This window comes from Neodiprion virginianus, chromosome 5 (assembly GCF_021901495.1).
Source record: "Neodiprion virginianus isolate iyNeoVirg1 chromosome 5, iyNeoVirg1.1, whole genome shotgun sequence".
Taxonomy (NCBI): Eukaryota; Metazoa; Arthropoda; class Insecta; order Hymenoptera; family Diprionidae; genus Neodiprion; species Neodiprion virginianus.
Window position 1 is genome coordinate 31666522 of NC_060881.1, and position 27861 is coordinate 31694382.

Below are 27861 nucleotides of genomic sequence, written 5' to 3' on the forward strand. Positions count from 1 at the left end.
TTCCTACCCAGAACTATATTTTTCGATTGTGGTAAAAAATGAAAATAGTTAACGACTGAGCGCTAACCGGAACTAAAAATTTCTCTCAGTATACGATCCACCGAAGTCAGAAAAAGTTTGGTAAAGTCATCGTGAGAAGGGTAAAGATAGGTTCTTGAAGTTTTAGTGAAAGTTGGTTAGGCGAAGTTTGTAAGAAATTGCATTTGTTGACCGAATGAATTTATTATCTAAAGCCTGGGTAATAAAACGTCAATCATGCGGTTCGCTTGGTTCCTGTAGGTTGCTTGGATCATGATTCTTGGGGGTCCTTGTATTCCGGAATTCCGTGATTTCGGTGTACGTCTTGTAACGTCGACTGTACAACTCGATGTAATGCTGAAACATGTACTCGTATAAGAATCAGGTGAGCCAAGTATTTTTAAAGAAATGTGCTGTTTCGTTTTCTACCATTTAACGTTGAGTCAACATCTGATGTAATTATACACTAGACTTCATATTTCAAGGTAGGGATAAAATTACGAGTATATGAAGAAGAACGTTCAGCTTACCATTCTCACTTCGTCCTCTATTAGATCACCGATACTGCGCTCAAGATCAACGAAAGAGGGTCGATTTGATGGATTTGCTTTCCAACATTGCAGCATCATCCGATAACTGTGATGGAGGCCAGGTTAAATGGTTTAGAACGTAAAATAGCAATGATTGGTTGACGTGCCAGATGAATAGAAGCACATATACTTACATGCTTTTGGGTGCGTACTTAGGTTGCTTCATGCGATAACCATCGATAAGTGTTTTGCACATGTTTTCGGGGTTCACTTCGGGGTAAGGAGTTTTGGCGAGCGAGAATAATTCCCACAAAACGACCCCGAACGACCAGACGTCCGATTTTACCGAAAATATTCCGTCTTTGAGCGATTCGATGGCCATCCACTTTACGGGAAGAGGGTCGTTTCCCTCGTCCTTGCAACTGTCGTCTTCCTGGAGGGATTTGGACAAGCCAAAGTCACATATCTTGACGATGTTGTCTTCGGAAAGCAGTACGTTCCTGGCTGCCAAATCACCGTGCAGCACCTGAAACACGTTCAACGGTCTGGTTTGTTCTCGGTGGAGCTGAAACGGGATGACCGTGTACGGAATCCCAGTCGTAAATTCCTGACATCAACCTTTTTAGCCGCAAGATATTGCATGCCGCGGGAAATCTGCCAAGCCCAAGACACCAAGTCTTGCGTGCGGACCGGATCCAATTCCGCATTCGTGAAATCACCCGGGTACTTGGACGATGGTTTAATTTCCGGTGGTCGCGAGTTGCTGTCGGTGGCCAAATCTTCCACCCTTGTACTGGTACCTGGATGATCGTTGCTGTCACATGAATCTTCCACAAATGAAGTGGTATCATTCTGACGCAGTGCCGAGTTTGTACTGCTCGAGAATAAGACGATGTGTGAGAGAAATTACTTTACGATGGGGCAGAAACGTCATACTCGACAATTCCAATGCATGGATACATGAGTTTAATTATTTATTGTACGAGTTAGTGCTGAGTAGCAAATGTAATCGATACTGCAAGGTTTTGAAGGGCCAGGATTTGTCATTTGATGAAATTTTGATGCACTGTAACTGGCTGCTATTGAGCACTACATCTCCTTTACCTATTCGTTTCAACGTTGATCGGGTCAGCATCAGCATGGAATTCATGAATTTTCTCGGAGTCGGTATTCAATTCGTCGACGAACTTTGACCTGCAGCGCCACAAGTAGTCGTGCAAGTTCCCGAAGCGGCAAAATTCCACGATGACTAAGAGTTGGCCTGTCGGTGACCATGGTATGAATCAAGTTTACGAATGATCGCTTTTGCTTCAAAGTCTCAATAGGGAGTTAAAATATGCAGAAACACTCACCGTAATCAAGATTCCTCGTACAAGCACCAAGAAGGCTGACGATGTTAGGATGGTGACCGAGATAGATGAGAATTTTGAGTTCGCGAAGAAGGGCTTTCATGCAGCGAAGGCTGGCTGTTGGTCGTACCGTTTTGACTGCGACCACCGAAATCACCTCGGGTCGACGGATCGTTTTCGCCTTGGCTTTCCAGACTATTCCGAATGAGCCACTTCCCAGTTCCTCGTCTATTTTGTGAAAAACATAAATGTTAGACCCCGTAAGGAGAACAATGTGACTGATTTCATGTACGCAAAGTATTGTATATGCTTATTGTCAGTGTGACAAATCAACTGAACATCACTGTCAAACGAAGTCCCAACGAGCTGATTCACGTTTCGAAAAAGTGAAAAATAGTTCAATACTTACCTGACAACGCATAATTATTTAACACTGCGACAACTACGATTGGACTCTTGAGAGGAATTCAAACTCAAATCACACGAAGCATTTACACAATATCTTCTGTCACAAAACTTACTTTTTCTACGGTGGTGATGATGACGAGAATACATACCAAGTTTCAGTAGCTTTCGTGGAAATTCCCATTTCTTATTGTAAGGTAATAAATCGGCTTGATCACTGATGGCAAGTTCTGGATTGAAAAAAATCGGTTCCTCGCAGTAGAAATAGGCGAGTCTTTCTCTAGCAATCTTCCGCTTCTTTGACTGACAATGAGACACGAAATATTCCGCGGCCATTATTTGTTTAAACTACAGAGAGTTCTTAGTAATTTTCTTTCATACTTTACTGTAAAACTGCCAGGTTCCCAGAACGATGAGAAGGAGCACAACTGTTCCTATCGGAGTTATCCATGTTTCGACTTGAGTCGCGGGTTCCTCATATGGAGTAATGTTTTCCCCATCTAGAGTATCAATTAATTAAGTTTAGTCGGATAGTTATACAGTATTTTATTTATCAAGATAAATAGCTCTGTTTCACGGACGTTATATGTATATTGTTTTCGTGTTCTCGAACACATGTTTTTCATACCTATGCTGTTGGTGAAAACCCCTCTCCGAACGTCACTCGAATAACAATCCGTACTAACGGCACTGAAGCAAGCTCTTACTTCCAAGTCATGGCTGGTTAAAGGCTGAAGTTTTCCCAGAACAAACTGAGTTTGCGTAGTATTTTGTGAATAAACAATCTTGCTCCCATTGTACGTGTAGTTGACTGATATTTGGTACACGTTTATGTGATCACGTAGCTCTTCTGTTGGAATCGGCCATTCGATAGCGATCGAATTTCTCGACTTCGATGTCAAGGTGATGTTCGGAAAGTACGCAATGTCTGAGGAATAAATAGATTTCCATTAACCATCCAGGTGTGTACACGTCACAAGACATTTCACTGGATTAAACTGGACTGACTAACGGACATAGTCTTATATCGTGGACGTTTGTTGAACTTTCCTGGAATCTTTGAATCAATCAAGTTGAACTTCATTCCAATATGCATCGCTTTCCCGTGATTCGATTACCTACCTTTTTCCGTAGGGGTAATCCAGCTGGAATAAGTGCTTGCGAGTCTTTCACCCGCGCTGACGACAACGACCTTGAACCAGTAGGAAGTGTTGCGTGTGAATTGCCTCACAACGTAGCCACTATAGTACTTGTTTCCTACAACTGGCACCGAAAACGCATCTTGCCAGTCACGAGAACCATTTTGAAAAGATTGTACCAGATGCGTGTCTCCTCGGGATTCCATGTCGAACCAGCGTAAGCAAACGAGCTTGGACCCGATGGTGTAGGCGTTTAATTGCAAGGGTGATTCGTTGGCGACATCGAGACGAATGGATCCGCGGATGTATTGAAGTCTGTGATTCGTCGCCTCGCATTCGTACTTCCCAGTATCCACGTTCATGGCGTCAATTGAATTTGACACAGTTATCCTGATGTGAGTTTCGTTGAACTTTGACACACTGGAAACTTTGTCGAATTGTCGTCCGCCATAAGTCCAGAATGTTCGCCACTTGAAATTCGACAATCGATATCCAAAGAAGTCGCACGACAGAATGGTTGGATCGAATGGCCTCGAATACACCGTTGCAGCATCTATGATTACATTTTCCGCGGGCACTGAATAGAAGAAAGATAAGTTAACAACCAATAGACTTGATTTCTATCAATTCAAATTCAGTACGTTGAGTAGTGGACGTTATTCACATACATCGACAAGCTGTTTTGCCTTATAAAGGACAATTTATACTGTTATCACTTCTGTCTAACTATTCGTGCAAAGTCAATCTTACGTATCACTGTAACGAGCATTGTTTTACTAGTGCGCCAATCATCTGACATCCTTGCTTCACAGGTGTAAGCGTATCTGCCTCCTTCCCTAGCATCTTCCACAATTACAGTCCAGCTGATCTCGTTGTCAGAATGATTGAGAGACCTGACGCGATTCCCTTTTTTGGTCCACCAACCCTCGTATCCCTGAACACTGATGCTGCAAGTGAACGAGGCATTGCTGTTTGTAGTAATATTTTTTTCATCTCGAGTTACGTCGATTGTCAGTACTGGAAACTCCGTATCAGGTTTTGAATGTTGCTCTTCACGTGAGTGTTGTCTTCCATCTGTAAAATCGTATTGTTCAGGTTCATTGTCGAACTTGACATTAACGCGGTGTTTTACGGTATCGTATCTCTAATTCGTATCCTGGTTATGATTACTTGTTATCGAAATCACTTTTTTCTGCATGTCAAAGGTGACTCAAGGTCTTGATAAAAGTCTAACCACCCGATTCCGTCATTCAATGAAATTTCTAAGGGTTACCCTTCGGTTTTAAGATAATCTAGCTTCCAGATCACCTATATTTTCCTACAAAAAATCACCGACCATGATAAATTTTCAGACAATCGATACCAATCAAACTCCGGTAGTGTTTCGTACCATGTAAACATTTTACTAGTGTGTAAGTCTCACTCACGTTCTCATCGAAACAATTGGAATATGTAACGATGGTTCACCTCACGTTCGTTCCATAAATTACGAATACTAAACTCAATCCTTACCTGCATCGCTGGTCATGACGCCTTCCATAACGGCACTTGCATGCTGGTCGGGACAGTAATCGTCGAAACAAGCTCGCACCTGCAGATCATAACTGATAGAAGGTGAAAGGTGCACAACCGCTTCATCATGGTATCCAGCCTTATACTTTTCCCAACGAAAATGTCTGTTTGTCTTGTTACTGTATTCGACTGATAGAAGATAGGCGTCAATGTATTCCCGCAGCTCTGGCGCTGGTTGCGACCATCTGATCGTTATTGTGTCCATAATTTGTCTCACAATCCGCACAGTTGGAACATAATCCAGTTCTGTACAGAAATTTCAATCTTTGTGAATATCTTACTCATTGAGCCACGCTGGGCTCGTAATTCCACTTCTTTCATAACCAATAAATGTTATCTGATAGGTACGACATGATTATTTTTAAGCTTTGTGACATGCATGTCTGGCGGGTTCGGAAAAAATATTTCAAGGCTTGAACCCGACCGGGATTCGAACCCGGAACCTTTCGCTTTCCGGGCAACTGTTCTGACCACTGAGCTACCCAGATCGTTACCGAAACATCTTCCCGGACCGGTAACCGACTAGCTTTCGAAATGCCACGTTACATTTTATGAAAGGGAAGACTGATTTCTAAGATGAATAAGATAAAAAGTGTACCTTTCTCAAACGTTGAAACCCACTTTGAAAAAACGAAGGATTCTACCACACCATGAAGTTGACGCCAGTATGCATCAAATATGATAGTGATTTGATAGAGAGTAAAATTTTTCAATCCACTTATGGCGTAGTGGCTTGCAACTGGATCAATGGATGAATTGGAAATTTGTCCTGGTCCGTGCCACTCATTTGTATTATCTGCCTTGTATTTAATTGTAAGTCCAACATATTCGTCATAGTAATTGGTAAAATCGCTAATGATATTTGTATAGTTCCAGTTGACGTAAATTCGATCTGTTCCAATCGCTCCGACCTTGCAAGGGACAAAATCAAATTTACTGACTCGGAGAATAATCTGCGCTGATACAAGTTGGCCGGAACTGTTCGCCTGGCATGTGTAATCTCCAGATTGGTCGGTCGTGACATTAGCAAATTCCAGTTCCATTGTAGCATGAGTGTTGTTGTTCGACCAAATATTGGTTGAATTTCTTGAATTTCCCTTGTGTTGCCAGATGAAGCCTGTCATTTGATTCCCTATCACGTCACATGACAGAATTGCACGTTCGTGTGCCTCAACATTAACAATGGTACGACATGGAACTATCCTTGCGGAAACTAAAAATGGCAATAAACAAAAACGCGATCAGATTTAGTAAATATTTTTGTAGTTATACAAAATACAATTCCGGTTCGAGAACGTTTTCGAAATTTAAGTTCCTATGATACATTGACATAAGTAAATGCGTAAACCTTTATCGGACGTCGTCACCCATCTTGAAAAAACGTAAGAGTCTTTGTTGGAGATCAGATCCCTCGGATTTGAAATTAGGCCCTTGAATTCGTATACGGTGTTGGGTTTCAATGCATTTACGGTGTAAGAACCTGTAGTAACAATTCGCTCCGGAGTGGAAAGTAAGGGTGTCCGTAGTCGTTGATTCGTACCATTTTCCCGATACTCAATTCCAAACGAATCAACGTGTCTTGAGTAAAACAAGTCAAAGTTCCACTTTATGAGAACAGATCCTGGTTTATGAACTGCGACAGTCCAGATAAAGTCATTTGGATAATCTTCGAGGAGGACAGGAATCGAAGTAAGGCTAGTTGATGTTATTATAATGCATCTGTAAGTTCCATAGTCCTCGGTCGTGACGCTTGTGAAGTAAAGCTCCATAGTAACGTGAGTTTCGTCATTCCGCCAAAACTTTCTTTTCTTCGTAGAATTGTCAACATTCTCATAGATTCCACCATTTCCCTCTTTCATCCACGTAAAATTTGACGGAGTTACAACTTCACACGAGAGAACTGCGGGTTCATTTGGAGTTGCAAAAACTACCCACGCATCTCGACTTAACGGCACTAAAACAGATAAAAGGACAATTATCAGATCCAGCTGAGGTGACGATGTTTTCGTCGGGTAACAAGAATCGCTTGTAGCCCAGTTGACTATGAAAAAATGTCGAACTTTCGATGGTATATTGAAAAAAATGGCATTTTTCACTCACGTCCATGTACAGATGTGGTGTGAACCAGGATACAACAAACAAATACCGAAAGAATCACGCGCATCTTTAAGTAAGATGATAATAATTACTATCCAGTAGATACTTGAGGGATTCTTGAAAATCACTGCATTCTTTAAAAACTCTGAACGTCGTTCTGCATCAGCTGAAAATGAAACTTATTCTGATGTCACTGCACTTGGTGCATAACGATATCTAACCGCAGCGTGTTCCGCAGTTCTCTTTGCGAAATGACCGCAATATAAGTATAAGCTCGTTTCTTTGTCTACGTTATCTCCATTTTTACTCAGAGAAAGCGCGACTTCAAGCAGAAATACTCAGTGCCTTGGTTTTGCTTTGAAATTCCCTTACGAATAGTTCCTCATAATGTGATCATCAGAACTTCGTGTCCGCGATGCTTCCAAAGATAAAAAAAAACAAAAAAATTATTAGCAAATAACATGACGCGGAATCGCCTGTCAATTTGCACGTACAATGTTGATCACATTTGTATATCGGTACGGTAAATATATCGTAACACGCATCATCGATTCGTCATGCATCGTCTGTTCTATCTATCGGGTGATGTTCGCAGGTCGATAAAAGTTCTGAAAAATGCATATTTTTTAATTGGCTTAATGTTTCAAGTACTATTCGAATTACGTTCGAAGGGTTATCAAAGCTCAACTTGAAGACAAAACCTTGTACGCCTTCGCTTATCGACACAAATCGGAATGTTCTCGGGTGTTTGTGAAGATTGTAATTGTCGGTCAACTGTGACAACGTACTCCTTTGATCATTCGATGGCGTAGTCATCTTCCATTACTCGGTCTTAAGCTCGATCCAACGGCCCATCGTTGTGGTACGGCAAAGCCAAGAATATATAATACATGCATCGAATAATCGCGTCTAATCTGTGTACATCATCGTACCCAAAGGTACAGTCGAAAAATTGAATATTTCCTTTGCAATTTCTCTTTTGTTGGTCCTACGCTATTTTTGATATCTTTTTCGTATTCCTGAGGGTCCAATTAGTCGAAAAAGAGTCCTGCGAAACGATTCTGACATGAAAAGCTTCCGAGCTCTGAAAATTGCAAAAAAGCAAGTCCAAGTTTGGGTAACCCTGTGGATTTTTACAGTCCATTTTTGGAAGATACTGAAATCGATTCAATCATATCCTATATCGACGTCATTTTTCGAGAGGAATCCACGCTCGCTAATAATTGAAATCCTTGTATTTTGGTTCACGCCAAATGGTTAACATTCATTTTTCTAACTTAGGACCAGAGCTTTTGGTACAGACCGCATATTTATGAAACGAAATTTTTATGAAATCCTTCGTAACCTTCTTCGTTGTAACTGATGTGAGAAGAAATGAAACAAATTTTTATGAAATTATTCCATCGCGCAAAGTATTCACTGATTTATGGATATACAGTAAAAAAACAATTGATATTTTCCTCCTTCCTTGGCTTCCAATTAGCTATTTACGAACTATTCGTCTACGTTTATTTCACTGTCGTCTCCTTTGTTTTTTCCACTTCAATTTTTTCTTCGGTTGTAAACCAACGTAATCGAACTTGACGAAATCTATATTGCATAATTATGGATAATTTCACGATGCTGGTAGAAACAATCAAAGGTCAAGTTTCTGCAATCACAAAAATGTCAATTAGTTGTGTGGGTCTCATACTCGCAAATAAAAATTTTGCCAAGTGGGAAAGAAATATGGCACAATTTTTCAAACAATTTTCATGCCGTACGTACATAGAAAAAAGTACATACATTTTTTTCCCAAATTCACGCATTGGATACTCAAATTTACACGCGAAATATATTTTACATGTGCTGTATCGTGTATGTAATAAGTCAACCACAACGGAGTATTTACATTATTTACAATATTATCAAGTACAGTGTTATCAAATTTTTTGACGGACGCGCATTTGTCATCAATTAATTGAGTAATAAATTTGTAAGTTCAGCTGTTCTCGTCATTCGTGTGAACAAATTGACAGAAACGCGATCAAACTCGATCTTCGAATAGTTTTGCAAACTTGTGAATGAGGAATTTTATCATTCAAATCAATTGTCGAATCAACTGATTACGATATTTCGACAATCGTTGTTTTGATTTTAGTTTCTTCACAAAAGCAATAATTCAAACGTCGTACCGATAAGTTAGTTCGTTTAATAAGATTCACGAGTCAGTTGTTTTATCAAAGTTATCTAAGTGAGTATATATATATGTATATATAAGGTCCTAACGTTGTATTATTTATTTAATTACGAAATTTTTTATCAGAAACAATTGACTATTTATTGTTACTTATTGTTAACCGTTTTCATCCGATTACATAATATCATGCTCACGTTTAAAATATCAATCATGTTGTTGGATTAATTCGCTAATATTAGAGCAACTTTTTTCACTATTAGCGAGGAAAATAATGCTCACATATTATCGCACGATATTGCAAAGATAATAACACCACAACTTTATCGTCATGTATTTTCGGTTACGGACGTCAATTAGCGGTCTCAAAATAATCAACATACAGGAACTTATAATCCATAGCAACATAGCTTTACCTTATTTTTATAAATTCTTTTGTATAAAAGATTTGAAATGAAACGCCAAGCGTAAATTATTTAATAACAGTTGTATTGAGTTGTTTAATCGATGTTGAATTAATCGTCGTATAATAAATTCGCGATGATGTGAATATCAAACGAAGAGACGCACGATATTTGCCGCTTTCTTAATATAAGAAAGAGAAAACAAACGTATAAATTGTAGGCTATGAAAAAATTTAGATAAATTATAGTATCGTTCAACGATAAGTAAAAAGTTTGAAATACGTTCTCTATTCTTAAATGATAATAATTGATATTTAGTATATTTATAATTATGTTGTATATAGTTTGCAATTCCAAGTTAGCAACTTATTTCACATAAACTTCTATCAAAGATTCATAAAACTTCGATTTGTTACATTGTACCAATACATCGACTATTTGTGCATTGCGTTTATCGTATTATTGGGTATATTAAAGGTAACGTATTTAAACATCAAGTGCCCCTAATCGAATACGCATATATTACACTCTGCCAAAAAAATTGTGCCGTCGAATTTAACACTGCTCATTCGATATGTTGCAGCGGACACAAAGTGAGAACGATACCAAGAGTTTTTAATGATATCGTTTCATATTTGACGGTTGCACAATTAAAAATTGCGTGTTTTTCAACGATTTGTATCATTTTCAGAAATTAAAATTTATTGCTACAATCTACCACATTATTATTACAATTTGTTGTTGCATTATTTGTCTCTGGCACCGTGAAAATTGGACGTATTTTAAAAAACGTAAAATCGTTTCGGATAACATTTTCGGAAAAATTTTTCATCGTTTACTCTTTTTCTTCGTACTGTCCATTATCCCAAAACTGAAACTTGTCATTAGTTATAGTTAAATAACCAAAAGACCGTTACGTGTTCTTGAAGAAACAAAAATCGACCCTTTAAAAATTGAATTTAACGATTATAATACTAAATGAATATCACCAACAGCTTTGAAGTATCATATGTCACGTATTTCATTAAATTTCAATAATAAAGCAATAAATTTTAATGTCTGAGAATGACACGAATCGGTTCAAAACACACACATTTTTAAGTTCCACGACCCCAAAATTGGAAACGATTTCAACAAGTCCTTTCCGAATCGGTTTTATTTCGTGTCCTCTGTAATATATTGAATGAACAGCTTCAAATTTGACAACACAATTTTTTTCGGACACAGTCTAGTATATATACGCAATATTACATACCTACTTATCATACGTAATATATTTACATTAACACTGTTTTTTTTTCGTGGTAAATACATCATTCAAATTCACAGTCAAACTTCTTCACCGCAGAATTCGTTATAATTAGTCAATTTATACTTATCGTCCAGCCGATTTGAAATGTGTAACACATCGATACTATGTACAATATAATCACCGATACCGTAATTGGCGATTTATTGGAGAAAAATTTGTTGTATGTAATATTGTTGTCGCCAAGGAAGTTTGTATAGTTCCAATTAACGTAAATGCGATCTGTTCCGATTGCTCCGACCTTGAGAAGGACAGAATGAAAGTTTTCGACTCGAAGTCTGCTATTTGCTGATATAAGGCTTTTGGGACATTGCGCCTGGCATTTGTAGTCTCCAGAGTCGTCGAGTGTGACATTAGCAAATTCCAGTTCCATTGTAACGTGGGTTTTACTGTTCCAGCGATAATTGGTAGAATATTTTTCGGAAAAATTTCGAACTTCTGGCCACATAAAATTTGTGATTCCACCCCCTATCACGTCACATGAGAGAACTGCACGTCCGGTTGATTCAGCAATGACGGTGTTGGCCTCTGGAATAATTCTTCCGGAAACTAGGAATGAAAATAGAAAAATCGGTGGGTGATTTTCGTGCATACAGAAAATAAAATTTCAGTGTCCGCTGTGAAAATTTTATCCTACTTTTGACATTTCAACTTTCCATTCGAATGCGGTTATACAACTCACTAATTCAAAGAGATTCCGATGCCCTTTAAAACGATCACAGAATAATGTGTGTAAAAAAAAATTATTATTTTTTCTCTGACGTAAGTTCAAAAGTTTTTCTTTTAGGTATAAAAGTACGCTTGCCAAAAATTTCAGCTCTTAATGTGAACATTAAAAGTTTGAGCATCGCACTTTTCTACTTTGCATGTAAATAAAGACTGAAAAACTGTTCTTTGCTTCTTCCGATTTTTATAACTAACTAACGATGCGTCTTAAGAAAAATATACAGAAATTCGAACGGTCTACAAAAAAAGGTCTGGTATAATTACATAATAAACTTACTCTTTCAAAAGTTATTTAAGATCTTTAAATGATTTTTGACCTTTAATGATATGTCGGTGAGGTGAAAATGAATTAGTAGATTTTTACCAAACGTAGTCACCCATTTTGAAAAAGCGTAACGCCATTCGCTATCACGTCTCTGAAGCGGAAGTACACCCTTGATTTCGTAAACGGTGCTAGATTTCAATTCATTCATGATGACGACACTGCCTGCAGAAGGCATTCGTTCCGGAGTAAAAAATTGGAATTCTCCTAGCCATTGATCGGTACCATTTTCCCTGTATTGAATTAACATCGAGTTCCAATACTGGCCATAAAACCGGCCGATGTCCCATTTTATGGAAATGGCTTTTGGTCCGCGCACTTCGACGGTCCAACTCAAATTAGATGGGAACTCTCCGAGACCCACGTAATCGTAACTAGTGATATTAGATCTTCTCGCCGTGCAAATGTAATATCCATTGTCTTCGGGTGTGACATTTGTAAATTTAAGCTCCATTGTACCGAGAGTTTCGTTGTGCCACCATAACTTGGTTGCGGGATTTAGCACAATCTCCTCGCTTTCGTCATCCCCAACTTTTAGCCATGTGAAATTTGTGAAGTGCTCACTCGTAATGTTGCATGACAGAATTGCAGGTTCGTTTAGCCTCGCCAAGACTTGTGACGCGTCAGCAATTATGTCCTTACGCCCTGAAATGGGAAACACAACAGTTGGCACAATTTTACTCTTGTGAAACTTTGAATTAACGATTTGAATACTTGACGTCGTTTTCGTTTTTCACTTTGTTGTTTCCACTGGCATATATTATCGATCGTACAACGTGAACTCAAGATAAAAAAAAGTAAAAAAAAAAAAGAAAGAAATGGGTCAATTCAAAACGTCAAACTTTGAAACTTCGTTCACCAATTTCCAAGAACTTCTCTCCACTCGAGATTAAAAAAATGAAAAGTTTCTTCTTTTAATTCATATAATGATCAACGCAATCCAAGAAAAAGCAAATGGGGAGCAGAATTTAGCGAGAAGGTTCGATGCGCCCATCATTTGCGGCTATACAGTGACAGGGTTGTAAAATTCCCAATGAAAAAATAATACGTTGACCATTGAATTTAATTTCTCAACGACAATTTTTTGCATTAAAAAAAATTAATTCTACGGTTACTGGACATTTCTACCATTAAACAATAAATTTAGTGGCGAGTGAAATTTTTTTTGGACTGAACTATCATACTGAATAAATGCTTGAGCATTATTATTATTATTATTATAGCATACCGCAAAGTCAGCATTTGTAAAAACGTCAAGGCTCCCGTGCGAGTGAATTTCTCTTATGGGGAGGCAGATTAACAATGAATTTTCTTTACTTACACGAGGGATCACGTCTATCGTAAGCCAGGATACAACGAACTAATACCAAAAGTATCACCCGCATCTTCAGGGTCTATTCGATATTTCACGACTTCATTTACTCTGATCCGATTGGCCAATAATATTGCAATCGCGGGCGAACTTTTTTGATCCCCAAAATCGCCGTTGATTGAAAATCACTTTATTTTTAAGTCGTGGAGCGTGCTTATTAGCTAAACAAACGTTTCCTAACAAACGCTCAAAGTCGTTCCGCCTCAACCGGCGGTGAAACTCATTTTAATTTCTTTTCTGCCGCTTCCTAACAATATGTAACCGCAGAGTTCTCCCATGCGAAATTATATCGCCAGAAAAACCGCCGGTCTTCTCGTCTATGTTATCAACATTTTTACTGAAAAAAACTGCAGTCTTAAGTACATATGTACTCAGTGCCTTGGTTTCGACTTCATATCTGAGTAAGGAAAAATTACGTCGTCAAACGTGCCGCGTGCAGAAATTGCTTGGTTGCCTTGATAAAACTTATACGTGACGAACAATAACAAGTAAGGACCTGAACCTTTTTCAATGTGATAATCAAAACGTGTTGAAAATTTTTCTTAACGGTTCTATCGACCACGTCGAGTAAATAAAAATGTTATTAACGCTTCTAATACAAAATTGCAAAAAAAATTAATCAATCATGAGGAATAATCAACTCAATCTGAAACGGATTTATAATGCGTCGTAACAAAATCGTTTGTCACGGTTCTTTTGTTTTCTCAAACAGACTGAATTTTAATATCGCATAATTAATCAATTATTGAAATAAAATTTGCGGCTCTGTTGGTTCATTGCAGTTGTTTAAGGTACGAATTTGAGGTGCAATTGCAACGCAAAATCAGTTTGTTCAGTTTATTCTACTTTTTTATTTAAACAAGGCTATGACATCAATTTATTGTTGCACAAGCATTAAATTTTCGCAACAGTTACAAGAAAATATAGCGACAGTGATCGTAATGAGAAAGAACAGTAACGGATACTAGACTTCCCGGTAACAGATATAAAACTAATTTTCATTTCCTACCCAGAACTATATTTTTCGATTGTGGTAAAAAATGAAAATAGTTAACGACTGAGCGGTAACCGGAACTAAAAATTTCTCTCAGTATACGATCCACCGAAGTCAGAAAAAGTTTGGTAAAATCATCGTGAGAAGGGTAAAGACAGGTTCTTGAAGTTTTAGTGAAAGTTGATTAGGCGAAGTTTGTAAGAAATTACGTTTGTTGACCGAATGAATTTATTATCTAAAGCCTGGGTAATAAAACGTCAATCATGCGGTTCGCTTGGTTCCTGTAGGATGTTTGGATCATGATTTTCGGGGGTCCTTGTATTCCGGAATTCCGTGATTTCGGTGTACGTCTTGTAACGTCGACTGTACAACTCGATGTAATGCTGAAACATGTACTCGTGTAAGAATCAGGTGAGCCAAGGATTTTCAAAGAAATGTGCTGTTTCGTTTTTCTACCTTTTAACGTTGAGTCAAGATCTGATGTAATTGGACACTAGACTTCATATTTCAAGGTAGGGATAAAATGACGAGTATATGAAGAAGAACGTTCAGCTTACCATTCTCACTTTGTCCTCTATTAGATCACCGATACTGCGCTCAAGATCAACGAAAGAGGGTCGATCTGATGGATTTGCTTTCCAACATTGCAGCATCATCCGATAACTGTGACGGAAGCCAGGTTAAATGGTTTAGAACGTAGAATAACAATGATTGGTTGACGTGCCAGATGAATAGAAGCACATATACTTACATGCTTTTGGGTGCGTACTTAGGTTGCTTCATGCGATAACCATCGATAAGTGTTTTGCACATGTTTTCGGGGTTCACTTCGGGGTAAGGAGTTTTGGCGAGCGAGAATAATTCCCACAAAACGACCCCGAACGACCAGACGTCCGATTTTACCGAAAATATTCCGTCTTTGAGCGATTCGATGGCCATCCACTTTACGGGAAGAGGGTCGTTTCCCTCGTCCTTGCAATTGTCGTCTTCCTGGAGGGATTTGGACAAGCCAAAGTCACATATCTTGACGATGTTGTCTTCGGAAAGCAGTACGTTCCTGGCTGCCAAATCACCGTGCAGCACCTGAAACACGGTCAACGGTCTGGTTTGTTCTCGGTGGAGCTGAACCGGGATAACCGTGTACGGAATCCCAGTCGTAAATTCCTGACATCAACCTTTTTAGCCGCAAGATATTGCATGCCGCGGGAAATCTGCCAAGCCCAAGACACCAAGTCTTGCGTGCGAACCGGATCCAATTCCGCATTCGTGAAATCACCCGGGTACTTGGACGATGGTTTAATTTCCGGTGATTGCGAGTTGCTGTCGGCGGCCAAATCTTCCACCCTTGTACTGGTACCCGGATGATCGTTGCTGTCACATGAATCTTCCACAAATGAAGTGGTATCATTCTGACGCAGTGCCGAGTTTGTACTGCTCGAGAATAAGACGATGTGTGAGAGAAATTACTTTACGATGGGGCAGAAACGTCATACTCGACAATTCCAATGCATGGATACATGAGTTTAATTATTTATTGTACGAGTTAGTGCTGAGTAGCAAATGTAATCGATACTGCAAGGTTTTGAAGGACCAGGATTTGTCATTTGATGAAATTTTGATGCACTGTAACTGGCTGCTATTAAGCACTACATCTCCTTTACCTATTCGTTTCAACGTTGATCGGGTCAGCATCAGCATGGAATTCATGGATTTTCTCGGAGTCGGTATTCAATTCGTCGACGAACTTTGACCTGCAGCGCCACAAGTAGTCGTGCAAGTTCCCGAAGCGGCAAAATTCCACGATGACTAAGAGTTGGCCTGTCGGTGACCATGGTATGAATCAAGTTTACGAATGATCGCTTTTGCTTCAAAGTCTCAATAGGGAGTTAAAATATGCAGAAACACTCACCGTAATCAAGATTCCTCGTACAAGCACCAAGAAGGCTGACGATGTTAGGATGGTGACCGAGATAGATGTGAATTTTGAGTTCGCGAAGAAGGGCTTTCATGCAGCGAAGGCTGGCTGTTGGTCGTACCGTTTTGACTGCGACCACCGAAATCGCCTCGGGTCGACGGATCGTTTTCGCCCTGGCTTTCCAGACTATTCCAAATGAGCCACTTCCTAGTTCCTCGTCTATTTTGTGAAAAACATAAATGTTAGACCCCGTAAGGAGAACAATGTGACTGATTTCATGTACGCAAAGTATTGTATATGCTTATTGTCAGTGTGACAAATCAACTGACCATCACTGTCAAACGAAGTCCCAACGAGCTGATTCACGTTTCGAAAAAGTAAAAAATAGTTCAATACTTACCTGACAACGCATAATTATTTAACACTGCGACAACTACGATTGGACTCTTGAGAGGAATTCAAACTCAAATCACACGAAGCATTTACACAATATCTTCTGTCACATAACTTACTTTTTCTACGGTGGTGATGATGACGAGAATACATACCAAGTTTCAGTAGCTTTCGTGGAAATTCCCATTTCTTATTGTAAGGTAATAAATCGGCTTGATCACTGATGGCAAGTTCTGGATTGAAAAAAATCGGTTCCTCGCAGTAGAAATAGGCGAGTCTTTCTCTAGCAATCTTCCGCTTCTTTGACTGACAATGAGACACGAAATATTCCGCGGCCATTATTTGTTTAAACTACAGAGAGTTCTTAGTAATTTTCTTTCATACTTTACTGTAAAACTGCCAGGTTCCCAGAACGATGAGAAGGAGCACAACTGTTCCTATCCGAGTTATCCATGTTTCGACTTGAGTCCCGGGTTCCTCATATGGAGTAATGTTTTCCCCATCTAGAGTATCAATTAATTAAGTTTAGTCGGATAGTTATACAGTATTTTATTTATCAAGATAAATAGCTCTGTTTCACGGACGTTATATGTATATTGTTTTCGTGTTCTCGAACACATGTTTTTCATACCTATGCTGTTGGTGAAAACCCCTCTCCGAACGTCACTCGAATAACAATCCGTACTAACGGCACTGAAGCAAGCTCTTACTTCCAAGTCATGGCTGGTTAAAGGCTGAAGTTTTCCCAGAACAAAATGAGTTTGCGTAGTATTTTGTGAATAAACAATCTTGCTCCCATTGTACGTGTAGTTGACTGATATTTGGTACACGTTTATGTGATCACGTAGCTCTTCTGTTGGAATCGGCCATTCGATAGCGATCGAATTTCTCGACTTCGATGTCAAGGTGATGTTCGGAAAGTACGCAATGTCTGAGGAATAAATAGATTTCCATTAACCATCCAGGTGTGTACACGTCACAAGACATTTCACTGGATTGAACCGGACTGACTAACGGACATAGTCTTATATCGTGGACGTTTGTTGAACTTTCCTGGAATCTTTGAATCAATCAAGTTGAACTTCATTTCAATATGCATCGCTTTCCCGTGATTCGATTACCTACCTTTTTCCGTAGGGGTAATCCAGCTGGAATAAGTGCTTGCGAGTCTTTCACCCGCGCTGACGACAACGACCTTGAACCAGTAGGAAGTGTTGCGTGTGAATTGCCTCACAACGTAGCCACTATAGTACTTGTTTCCTACAACTGGCACCGAAAACGCATCTTGCCAGTCACGAGAACCATTTTGAAAAGATTGTACCAGATGCGTGTCTCCTCGGGATTCCATGTCGAACCAGCGTAAGCAAACGAGCTTGGACCCGATGGTGTAGGCGTTTAATTGCAAGGGTGATTCGTTGGCGACATCGAGACGAATGGATCCGCGGATGTATTGAAGTCTGTGATTCGTCGCCTCGCATTCGTACTTCCCAGTATCCACGTTCATGGCGTCAATTGAATTTGACACAGTTATCCTGATGTGAGTTTCGTTGAACTTTGACACACTGGAAACTTTGTCGAATTGTCGTCCGCCATAAGTCCAGAATGTTCGCCACTTGAAATTCGACAATCGATATCCAAAGAAGTCGCACGACAGAATGGTTGGATCGAATGGCCTCGAATACACCGTTGCAGCATCTATGATTACATTTTCCGCGGGCACTGAATAGAAGAAAGATAAGTTAACAACCAATAGACTTGATTTCTATCAATTCAAATTCAGTACGTTGAGTAGTGGACGTTATTCACATACATCGACAAGCTGTTTTGCCTTATAAAGGACAATTTATACTGTTATCACTTCTGTCTAACTATTCGTGCAAAGTCAATCTTACGTATCACTGTAACGAGCATTGTTTTACTAGTGCGCCAATCATCTGACATCCTTGCTTCACAGGTGTAAGCGTATCTGCCTCCTTCCCTAGCATCTTCCACAATTACAGTCCAGCTGATCTCGTTGTCAGAATGATTGAGAGACCTGACGCGATTCCCTTTCTTGGTCCACCAACCCTCGTATCCCTGAACACTGATGCTGCAAGTGAACGAGGCATTGCTGTTTGTAGTAATATTTTTTTCATCTCGAGTTACGTCGATTGTCAGTACTGGAAACTCCGTATCAGGTTTTGAATGTTGCTCTTCACGTGAGTGTTGTCTTCCATCTGTAAAATCGTATTGTTCAGGTTCATTGTCGAACTTGACATTAACGCGGTGTTTTACGGTATCGTATCTCTAATTCGTATCCTGGTTATGATTACTTGTTATCGAAATCAATTTTTTCTGCATGTCAAAGGTGACTCAAGGTCTTGATAAAAGTCTAACCACCCGATTCCGTCATTGAATGAAATTTCTAAGGGTTACCCTTCGGTTTTAAGATAATCTAGCTTCCAGATCACCTATATTTTCTTACAAAAAATCACCGACCATGATAAATTTTCAGACAATCGATACCAATCAAACTCCGGTAGTGTTTCGTACCATGTAAACATTTTACTGGTGTGTAAGTCTCACTCACGTTCTCATCGAAACAATTGGAATGTGTAACGATGGTTCACCTCACGTTCGTTCCGTAAGTTACGAATACTAAACTCAATCCTTACCTGTATCGCTGGTCATGACGCCTTCCATAACGGCACTTGCATGCTGGTCGGGACAGTAATCGTCGAAACAAGCTCGCACCTGCAGATCATAACTGATAGAAGGTGAAAGGTGCACAACCGCTTCATCATGGTATCCAGCCTTATACTTTTCCCAACGAAAATGTCTGTTTGTCTTGTTACTGTATTCGACTGATAGAAGATAGGCGTCAATGTATTCCCGGAGCTCTGGCGCTGGTTGCGACCATCTGATCGTTATTGTGTCCATAATTTGTCTCACAATCCGCACAGTTGGAACATAATCCAGTTCTGTACAGAAATTTCAATCTTTGGGAATATCTTACTCATTGAGCCACGCTGGGCTCGTAATTCCATTCCTTTCATAACCAATAAATGTTATCTGATATGTACGACATGATTATTCTTAAGCTTTGTGACATGCATGTCTGGCGGGTTCGGAAAAAATATTTCAAGGCTTGAACCCGACCGGGATTCGAACCCGGAACCTTTCGCTTTCCGGGCAACTGTTCTGACCACTGAGCTACCCAGATCGTTACCGAAGACTTGCTTTCGAAATACCACGTTGCATCTTATGAAAGGGAAGACTGATTTCTAAGATGAATAAGATAAAAAGTGTACCTTTCTCAAGCGTTGAAACCCACTTTGAAAGAACGACGGATTCTACCACACCATGAAATTGACGCTTGTATGAATCAAATATGATAGTGATTTGATAGAGAGTGAAATTTCTCAATCCACTTATGGCGTAGTGGCTTGCAACTGAATCAATGGATGAATTGAAAATCTGTCCTGGTCCGTGCCACTCATTTGTATTATCTGCCTTGTATTTAATTGTAAGTCCAATATATTCGTTATAGTAATGGGTAAAATCGTTAATGATATTTGTATAGTTCCAGTTGACGTAAATTCGATCTGTTCCAATCGCTCCGACCTTCCAAGTGACAAAATCAAATTCACTGACTCGGAGAATAATCTGCGCTGATACAAGTTGGCCGGAACTGTTCGCCTGGCATGTGTAATCTCCAGATTGGTCGGTCGTGACATTAGCAAATTCCAGTTCCATTGTAACATGAGTGTTGTTGTTCGACCAAATATTGGTTGAATTTCTTGAATTTCCCTTGTGTTGCCAGATGAAGCCTGTCATTTGATTCCCTATCACGTCACATGACAGAATTGCACGTTCGTGTGCCTCAACATTAACAATGGTACGACATGGAACTATCCTTGCGGAAACTAAAAATGGCAATAAACAAAAACGCGATCAGATTTAGTAAATATTTTTGTAGTTATACAAAATACAATTCCGGTTCGAGAACGTTTTCGAAATTTAAGTTCCTATGATACATTGACATAAGTAAATGCGTAAACCTTTATCGGACGTCGTCACCCATCTTGAAAAAACGTAAGAGTCTTTGTTGGAGATCAGATCCCTCGGATTTGAAATTAGGCCCTTGAATTCGTATACGGTGTTGGGTTTCAATGCATTTACGGTGTAAGAACCTGTAGTAACAATTCGCTCCGGAGTGGAAAGTAAGGGTGTCCGTAGTCGTTGATTCGTACCATTTTCCCGATACTCAATTCCAAACGAATCAACGTGTCTTGAGTAAAACAAGTCAAAGTTCCACTTTATGAGAACAGATCCTGGTTTATGAACTGCGACAGTCCAGATAAAGTCATTTGGATAATCTTCGAGGAGGACAGGAATCGAAGTAAGGCTAGTTGATGTTATTATAATGCATCTGTAAGTTCCATAGTCCTCGGTCGTGACGCTTGTGAAGTAAAGCTCCATAGTAACGTGAGTTTCGTCATTCCGCCAAAACTTTCTTTTCTTCGTAGAATTGTCAACATTCTCATAGATTCCACCATTTCCCTCTTTCATCCACGTAAAATTTGACGGAGTTACAACTTCACACGAGAGAACTGCGGGTTCATTTGGAGTTGCAAAAACTACCCACGCATCTCGACTTAACGGCACTAAAACAGATAAAAGGACAATTATCAGATCCAGCTGAGGTGACGATGTTTTCGTCGGGTAACAAGAATCGCTTGTAGCCCAGTTGACTATGAAAAAATGTCGAACTTTCGATGGTATATTGAAAAAAATGGCATTTTTCACTCACGTCCATGTACAGATGTGGTGTGAACCAGGATACAACAAACAAATACCGAAAGAATCACGCGCATCTTTAAGTAAGATGATAATAATTACTATCCAGTAGATACTTGAGGGATTCTTGAAAATCACTGCATTCTTTAAAAACTCTGAACGTCGTTCTGCATCAGCTGAAAATGAAACTTATTCTGATGTCACTGCACTTGGTGCATAACGATATCTAACCGCAGCGTGTTCCGCAGTTCTCTTTGCGAAATGACCGCAATATAAGTATAAGCTCGTTTCTTTGTCTACGTTATCTCCATTTTTACTCAGAGAAAGCGCGACTTCAAGCAGAAATACTCAGTGCCTTGGTTTTGCTTTGAAATTCCCTTACGAATAGTTCCTCATAATGTGATCATCAGAACTTCGTGTCCGCGATGCTTCCAAAGATAAAAAAAAACAAAAAAATTATTAGCAAATAACATGACGCGGAATCGCCTGTCAATTTGCACGTACAATGTTGATCACATTTGTATATCGGTACGGTAAATATATCGTAACACGCATCATCGATTCGTCATGCATCGTCTGTTCTATCTATCGGGTGATGTTCGCAGGTCGATAAAAGTTCTGAAAAATGCATATTTTTTAATTGGCTTAATGTTTCAAGTACTATTCGAATTACGTTCGAAGGGTTATCAAAGCTCAACTTGAAGACAAAACCTTGTACGCCTTCGCTTATCGACACAAATCGGAATGTTCTCGGGTGTTTGTGAAGATTGTAATTGTCGGTCAACTGTGACAACGTACTCCTTTGATCATTCGATGGCGTAGTCATCTTCCATTACTCGGTCTTAAGCTCGATCCAACGGCCCATCGTTGTGGTACGGCAAAGCCAAGAATATATAATACATGCATCGAATAATCGCGTCTAATCTGTGTACATCATCGTACCCAAAGGTACAGTCGAAAAATTGAATATTTCCTTTGCAATTTCTCTTTTGTTGGTCCTACGCTATTTTTGATATCTTTTTCGTATTCCTGAGGGTCCAATTAGTCGAAAAAGAGTCCTGCGAAACGATTCTGACATGAAAAGCTTCCGAGCTCTGAAAATTGCAAAAAAGCAAGTCCAAGTTTGGGTAACCCTGTGGATTTTTACAGTCCATTTTTGGAAGATACTGAAATCGATTCAATCATATCCTATATCGACGTCATTTTTCGAGAGGAATCCACGCTCGCTAATAATTGAAATCCTTGTATTTTGGTTCACGCCAAATGGTTAACATTCATTTTTCTAACTTAGGACCAGAGCTTTTGGTACAGACCGCATATTTATGAAACGAAATTTTTATGAAATCCTTCGTAACCTTCTTCGTTGTAACTGATGTGAGAAGAAATGAAACAAATTTTTATGAAATTATTCCATCGCGCAAAGTATTCACTGATTTATGGATATACAGTAAAAAAACAATTGATATTTTCCTCCTTCCTTGGCTTCCAATTAGCTATTTACGAACTATTCGTCTACGTTTATTTCACTGTCGTCTCCTTTGTTTTTTCCACTTCAATTTTTTCTTCGGTTGTAAACCAACGTAATCGAACTTGACGAAATCTATATTGCATAATTATGGATAATTTCACGATGCTGGTAGAAACAATCAAAGGTCAAGTTTCTGCAATCACAAAAATGTCAATTAGTTGTGTGGGTCTCATACTCGCAAATAAAAATTTTGCCAAGTGGGAAAGAAATATGGCACAATTTTTCAAACAATTTTCATGCCGTACGTACATAGAAAAAAGTACATACATTTTTTTCCCAAATTCACGCATTGGATACTCAAATTTACACGCGAAATATATTTTACATGTGCTGTATCGTGTATGTAATAAGTCAACCACAACGGAGTATTTACATTATTTACAATATTATCAAGTACAGTGTTATCAAATTTTTTGACGGACGCGCATTTGTCATCAATTAATTGAGTAATAAATTTGTAAGTTCAGCTGTTCTCGTCATTCGTGTGAACAAATTGACAGAAACGCGATCAAACTCGATCTTCGAATAGTTTTGCAAACTTGTGAATGAGGAATTTTATCATTCAAATCAATTGTCGAATCAACTGATTACGATATTTCGACAATCGTTGTTTTGATTTTAGTTTCTTCACAAAAGCAATAATTCAAACGTCGTACCGATAAGTTAGTTCGTTTAATAAGATTCACGAGTCAGTTGTTTTATCAAAGTTATCTAAGTGAGTATATATATATGTATATATAAGGTCCTAACGTTGTATTATTTATTTAATTACGAAATTTTTTATCAGAAACAATTGACTATTTATTGTTACTTATTGTTAACCGTTTTCATCCGATTACATAATATCATGCTCACGTTTAAAATATCAATCATGTTGTTGGATTAATTCGCTAATATTAGAGCAACTTTTTTCACTATTAGCGAGGAAAATAATGCTCACATATTATCGCACGATATTGCAAAGATAATAACACCACAACTTTATCGTCATGTATTTTCGGTTACGGACGTCAATTAGCGGTCTCAAAATAATCAACATACAGGAACTTATAATCCATAGCAACATAGCTTTACCTTATTTTTATAAATTCTTTTGTATAAAAGATTTGAAATGAAACGCCAAGCGTAAATTATTTAATAACAGTTGTATTGAGTTGTTTAATCGATGTTGAATTAATCGTCGTATAATAAATTCGCGATGATGTGAATATCAAACGAAGAGACGCACGATATTTGCCGCTTTCTTAATATAAGAAAGAGAAAACAAACGTATAAATTGTAGGCTATGAAAAAATTTAGATAAATTATAGTATCGTTCAACGATAAGTAAAAAGTTTGAAATACGTTCTCTATTCTTAAATGATAATAATTGATATTTAGTATATTTATAATTATGTTGTATATAGTTTGCAATTCCAAGTTAGCAACTTATTTCACATAAACTTCTATCAAAGATTCATAAAACTTCGATTTGTTACATTGTACCAATACATCGACTATTTGTGCATTGCGTTTATCGTATTATTGGGTATATTAAAGGTAACGTATTTAAACATCAAGTGCCCCTAATCGAATACGCATATATTACACTCTGCCAAAAAAATTGTGCCGTCGAATTTAACACTGCTCATTCGATATGTTGCAGCGGACACAAAGTGAGAACGATACCAAGAGTTTTTAATGATATCGTTTCATATTTGACGGTTGCACAATTAAAAATTGCGTGTTTTTCAACGATTTGTATCATTTTCAGAAATTAAAATTTATTGCTACAATCTACCACATTATTATTACAATTTGTTGTTGCATTATTTGTCTCTGGCACCGTGAAAATTGGACGTATTTTAAAAAACGTAAAATCGTTTCGGATAACATTTTCGGAAAAATTTTTCATCGTTTACTCTTTTTCTTCGTACTGTCCATTATCCCAAAACTGAAACTTGTCATTAGTTATAGTTAAATAACCAAAAGACCGTTACGTGTTCTTGAAGAAACAAAAATCGACCCTTTAAAAATTGAATTTAACGATTATAATACTAAATGAATATCACCAACAGCTTTGAAGTATCATATGTCACGTATTTCATTAAATTTCAATAATAAAGCAATAAATTTTAATGTCTGAGAATGACACGAATCGGTTCAAAACACACACATTTTTAAGTTCCACGACCCCAAAATTGGAAACGATTTCAACAAGTCCTTTCCGAATCGGTTTTATTTCGTGTCCTCTGTAATATATTGAATGAACAGCTTCAAATTTGACAACACAATTTTTTTCGGACACAGTCTAGTATATATACGCAATATTACATACCTACTTATCATACGTAATATATTTACATTAACACTGTTTTTTTTTCGTGGTAAATACATCATTCAAATTCACAGTCAAACTTCTTCACCGCAGAATTCGTTATAATTAGTCAATTTATACTTATCGTCCAGCCGATTTGAAATGTGTAACACATCGATACTATGTACAATATAATCACCGATACCGTAATTGGCGATTTATTGGAGAAAAATTTGTTGTATGTAATATTGTTGTCGCCAAGGAAGTTTGTATAGTTCCAATTAACGTAAATGCGATCTGTTCCGATTGCTCCGACCTTGAGAAGGACAGAATGAAAGTTTTCGACTCGAAGTCTGCTATTTGCTGATATAAGGCTTTTGGGACATTGCGCCTGGCATTTGTAGTCTCCAGAGTCGTCGAGTGTGACATTAGCAAATTCCAGTTCCATTGTAACGTGGGTTTTACTGTTCCAGCGATAATTGGTAGAATATTTTTCGGAAAAATTTCGAACTTCTGGCCACATAAAATTTGTGATTCCACCCCCTATCACGTCACATGAGAGAACTGCACGTCCGGTTGATTCAGCAATGACGGTGTTGGCCTCTGGAATAATTCTTCCGGAAACTAGGAATGAAAATAGAAAAATCGGTGGGTGATTTTCGTGCATACAGAAAATAAAATTTCAGTGTCCGCTGTGAAAATTTTATCCTACTTTTGACATTTCAACTTTCCATTCGAATGCGGTTATACAACTCACTAATTCAAAGAGATTCCGATGCCCTTTAAAACGATCACAGAATAATGTGTGTAAAAAAAAATTATTATTTTTTCTCTGACGTAAGTTCAAAAGTTTTTCTTTTAGGTATAAAAGTACGCTTGCCAAAAATTTCAGCTCTTAATGTGAACATTAAAAGTTTGAGCATCGCACTTTTCTACTTTGCATGTAAATAAAGACTGAAAAACTGTTCTTTGCTTCTTCCGATTTTTATAACTAACTAACGATGCGTCTTAAGAAAAATATACAGAAATTCGAACGGTCTACAAAAAAAGGTCTGGTATAATTACATAATAAACTTACTCTTTCAAAAGTTATTTAAGATCTTTAAATGATTTTTGACCTTTAATGATATGTCGGTGAGGTGAAAATGAATTAGTAGATTTTTACCAAACGTAGTCACCCATTTTGAAAAAGCGTAACGCCATTCGCTATCACGTCTCTGAAGCGGAAGTACACCCTTGATTTCGTAAACGGTGCTAGATTTCAATTCATTCATGATGACGACACTGCCTGCAGAAGGCATTCGTTCCGGAGTAAAAAATTGGAATTCTCCTAGCCATTGATCGGTACCATTTTCCCTGTATTGAATTAACATCGAGTTCCAATACTGGCCATAAAACCGGCCGATGTCCCATTTTATGGAAATGGCTTTTGGTCCGCGCACTTCGACGGTCCAACTCAAATTAGATGGGAACTCTCCGAGACCCACGTAATCGTAACTAGTGATATTAGATCTTCTCGCCGTGCAAATGTAATATCCATTGTCTTCGGGTGTGACATTTGTAAATTTAAGCTCCATTGTACCGAGAGTTTCGTTGTGCCACCATAACTTGGTTGCGGGATTTAGCACAATCTCCTCGCTTTCGTCATCCCCAACTTTTAGCCATGTGAAATTTGTGAAGTGCTCACTCGTAATGTTGCATGACAGAATTGCAGGTTCGTTTAGCCTCGCCAAAACTTGTGACGCGTCAGCAATTATGTCCTTACGCCCTGAAATGGGAAACATAACAGTTGGCACAATTTTACTCTTGTGAAACTTTGAATTAACGATTTGAATACTTGACGTCGTTTTCGTTTTTCACTTTGTTGTTTCCACTGGCATATATTATCGATCGTACAACGTGAACTCAAGATAAAAAAAAGTAAAAAAAAAAAAGAAAGAAATGGGTCAATTCAAAACGTCAAACTTTGAAACTTCGTTCACCAATTTCCAAGAACTTCTCTCCACTCGAGATTAAAAAAATGAAAAGTTTCTTCTTTTAATTCATATAATGATCAACGCAATCCAAGAAAAAGCAAATGGGGAGCAGAATTTAGCGAGAAGGTTCGATGCGCCCATCATTTGCGGCTATACAGTGACAGGGTTGTAAAATTCCCAATGAAAAAATAATACGTTGACCATTGAATTTAATTTCTCAACGACAATTTTTTGCATTAAAAAAAATTAATTCTACGGTTACTGGACATTTCTACCATTAAACAATAAATTTAGTGGCGAGTGAAATTTTTTTTGGACTGAACTATCATACTGAATAAATGCTTGAGCATTATTATTATTATTATTATAGCATACCGCAAAGTCAGCATTTGTAAAAACGTCAAGGCTCCCGTGCGAGTGAATTTCTCTTATGGGGAGGCAGATTAACAATGAATTTTCTTTACTTACACGAGGGATCACGTCTATCGTAAGCCAGGATACAACGAACTAATACCAAAAGTATCACCCGCATCTTCAGGGTCTATTCGATATTTCACGACT

The 27861-nt window shown here is 38.3% G+C and overlaps 2 protein-coding genes across 2 annotated transcripts; both read right to left on the minus strand.

Moving 5' to 3' along the window:
* Positions 1-127: 127 nt before the first annotated feature.
* LOC124305628 (uncharacterized) lies at positions 128-13432 on the minus strand. The gene is made up of 17 exons (XM_046765209.1): positions 13369-13432; positions 12090-12692; positions 11183-11548; positions 6362-6967; positions 5612-6226; positions 4954-5259; positions 4192-4515; positions 3425-4018; positions 2931-3230; positions 2684-2802; positions 2455-2605; positions 1901-2125; positions 1653-1809; positions 1167-1422; positions 743-1074; positions 549-654; positions 128-375 (listed from the first exon to the last, which is right to left on the minus strand). Exons 1-17 carry the CDS (start codon positions 13430-13432, stop codon positions 250-252), a joined length of 5250 nt encoding a protein of 1749 aa, XP_046621165.1. The 3' UTR covers positions 128-249.
* Positions 13433-14398: 966 nt separating this feature from the next.
* LOC124305630 (uncharacterized) lies at positions 14399-27832 on the minus strand. The gene is made up of 17 exons (XM_046765210.1): positions 27769-27832; positions 26490-27092; positions 25583-25948; positions 20762-21367; positions 20012-20626; positions 19376-19681; positions 18614-18937; positions 17847-18440; positions 17353-17652; positions 17106-17224; positions 16877-17027; positions 16323-16547; positions 16075-16231; positions 15589-15844; positions 15165-15496; positions 14971-15076; positions 14399-14796 (listed from the first exon to the last, which is right to left on the minus strand). The coding sequence occupies exons 1-17, from the start codon at positions 27830-27832 to the stop codon at positions 14671-14673; spliced, it is 5250 nt and encodes a 1749-aa protein (XP_046621166.1). The 3' UTR covers positions 14399-14670.
* Between the last annotated feature and the right edge of the window lie 29 nt (positions 27833-27861).

What these genes read in the sequence shown, in the direction of transcription:
- LOC124305628 (XM_046765209.1), bottom strand. Translation starts at nt 13,432, where the DNA reads ATGCGGGTGATACTTTTGGTATTAGTTCGTTGTATCCTGGCTTACGAT. An exon ending in CGATAGACGTGATCCCTCGT is followed by an intron (nt 12,693 to 13,368) that starts GTAAGTAAAGAA and finishes TTCCCATTTCAG; the next exon opens with GGCGTAAGGACATAATTGCT. An exon ending in CGTCATGACCAGCGATGCAG is followed by an intron (nt 4,516 to 4,953) that starts GTAAGGATTGAG and finishes ACGATTTTACAG; the next exon opens with ATGGAAGACAACACTCACGT.
- LOC124305630 (XM_046765210.1), bottom strand. Translation starts at nt 27,832, where the DNA reads ATGCGGGTGATACTTTTGGTATTAGTTCGTTGTATCCTGGCTTACGAT. An exon ending in CGTCATGACCAGCGATACAG is followed by an intron (nt 18,938 to 19,375) that starts GTAAGGATTGAG and finishes ACGATTTTACAG; the next exon opens with ATGGAAGACAACACTCACGT. An exon ending in GATTACCCCTACGGAAAAAG is followed by an intron (nt 17,653 to 17,846) that starts GTAGGTAATCGA and finishes TTTATTCCTCAG; the next exon opens with ACATTGCGTACTTTCCGAAC.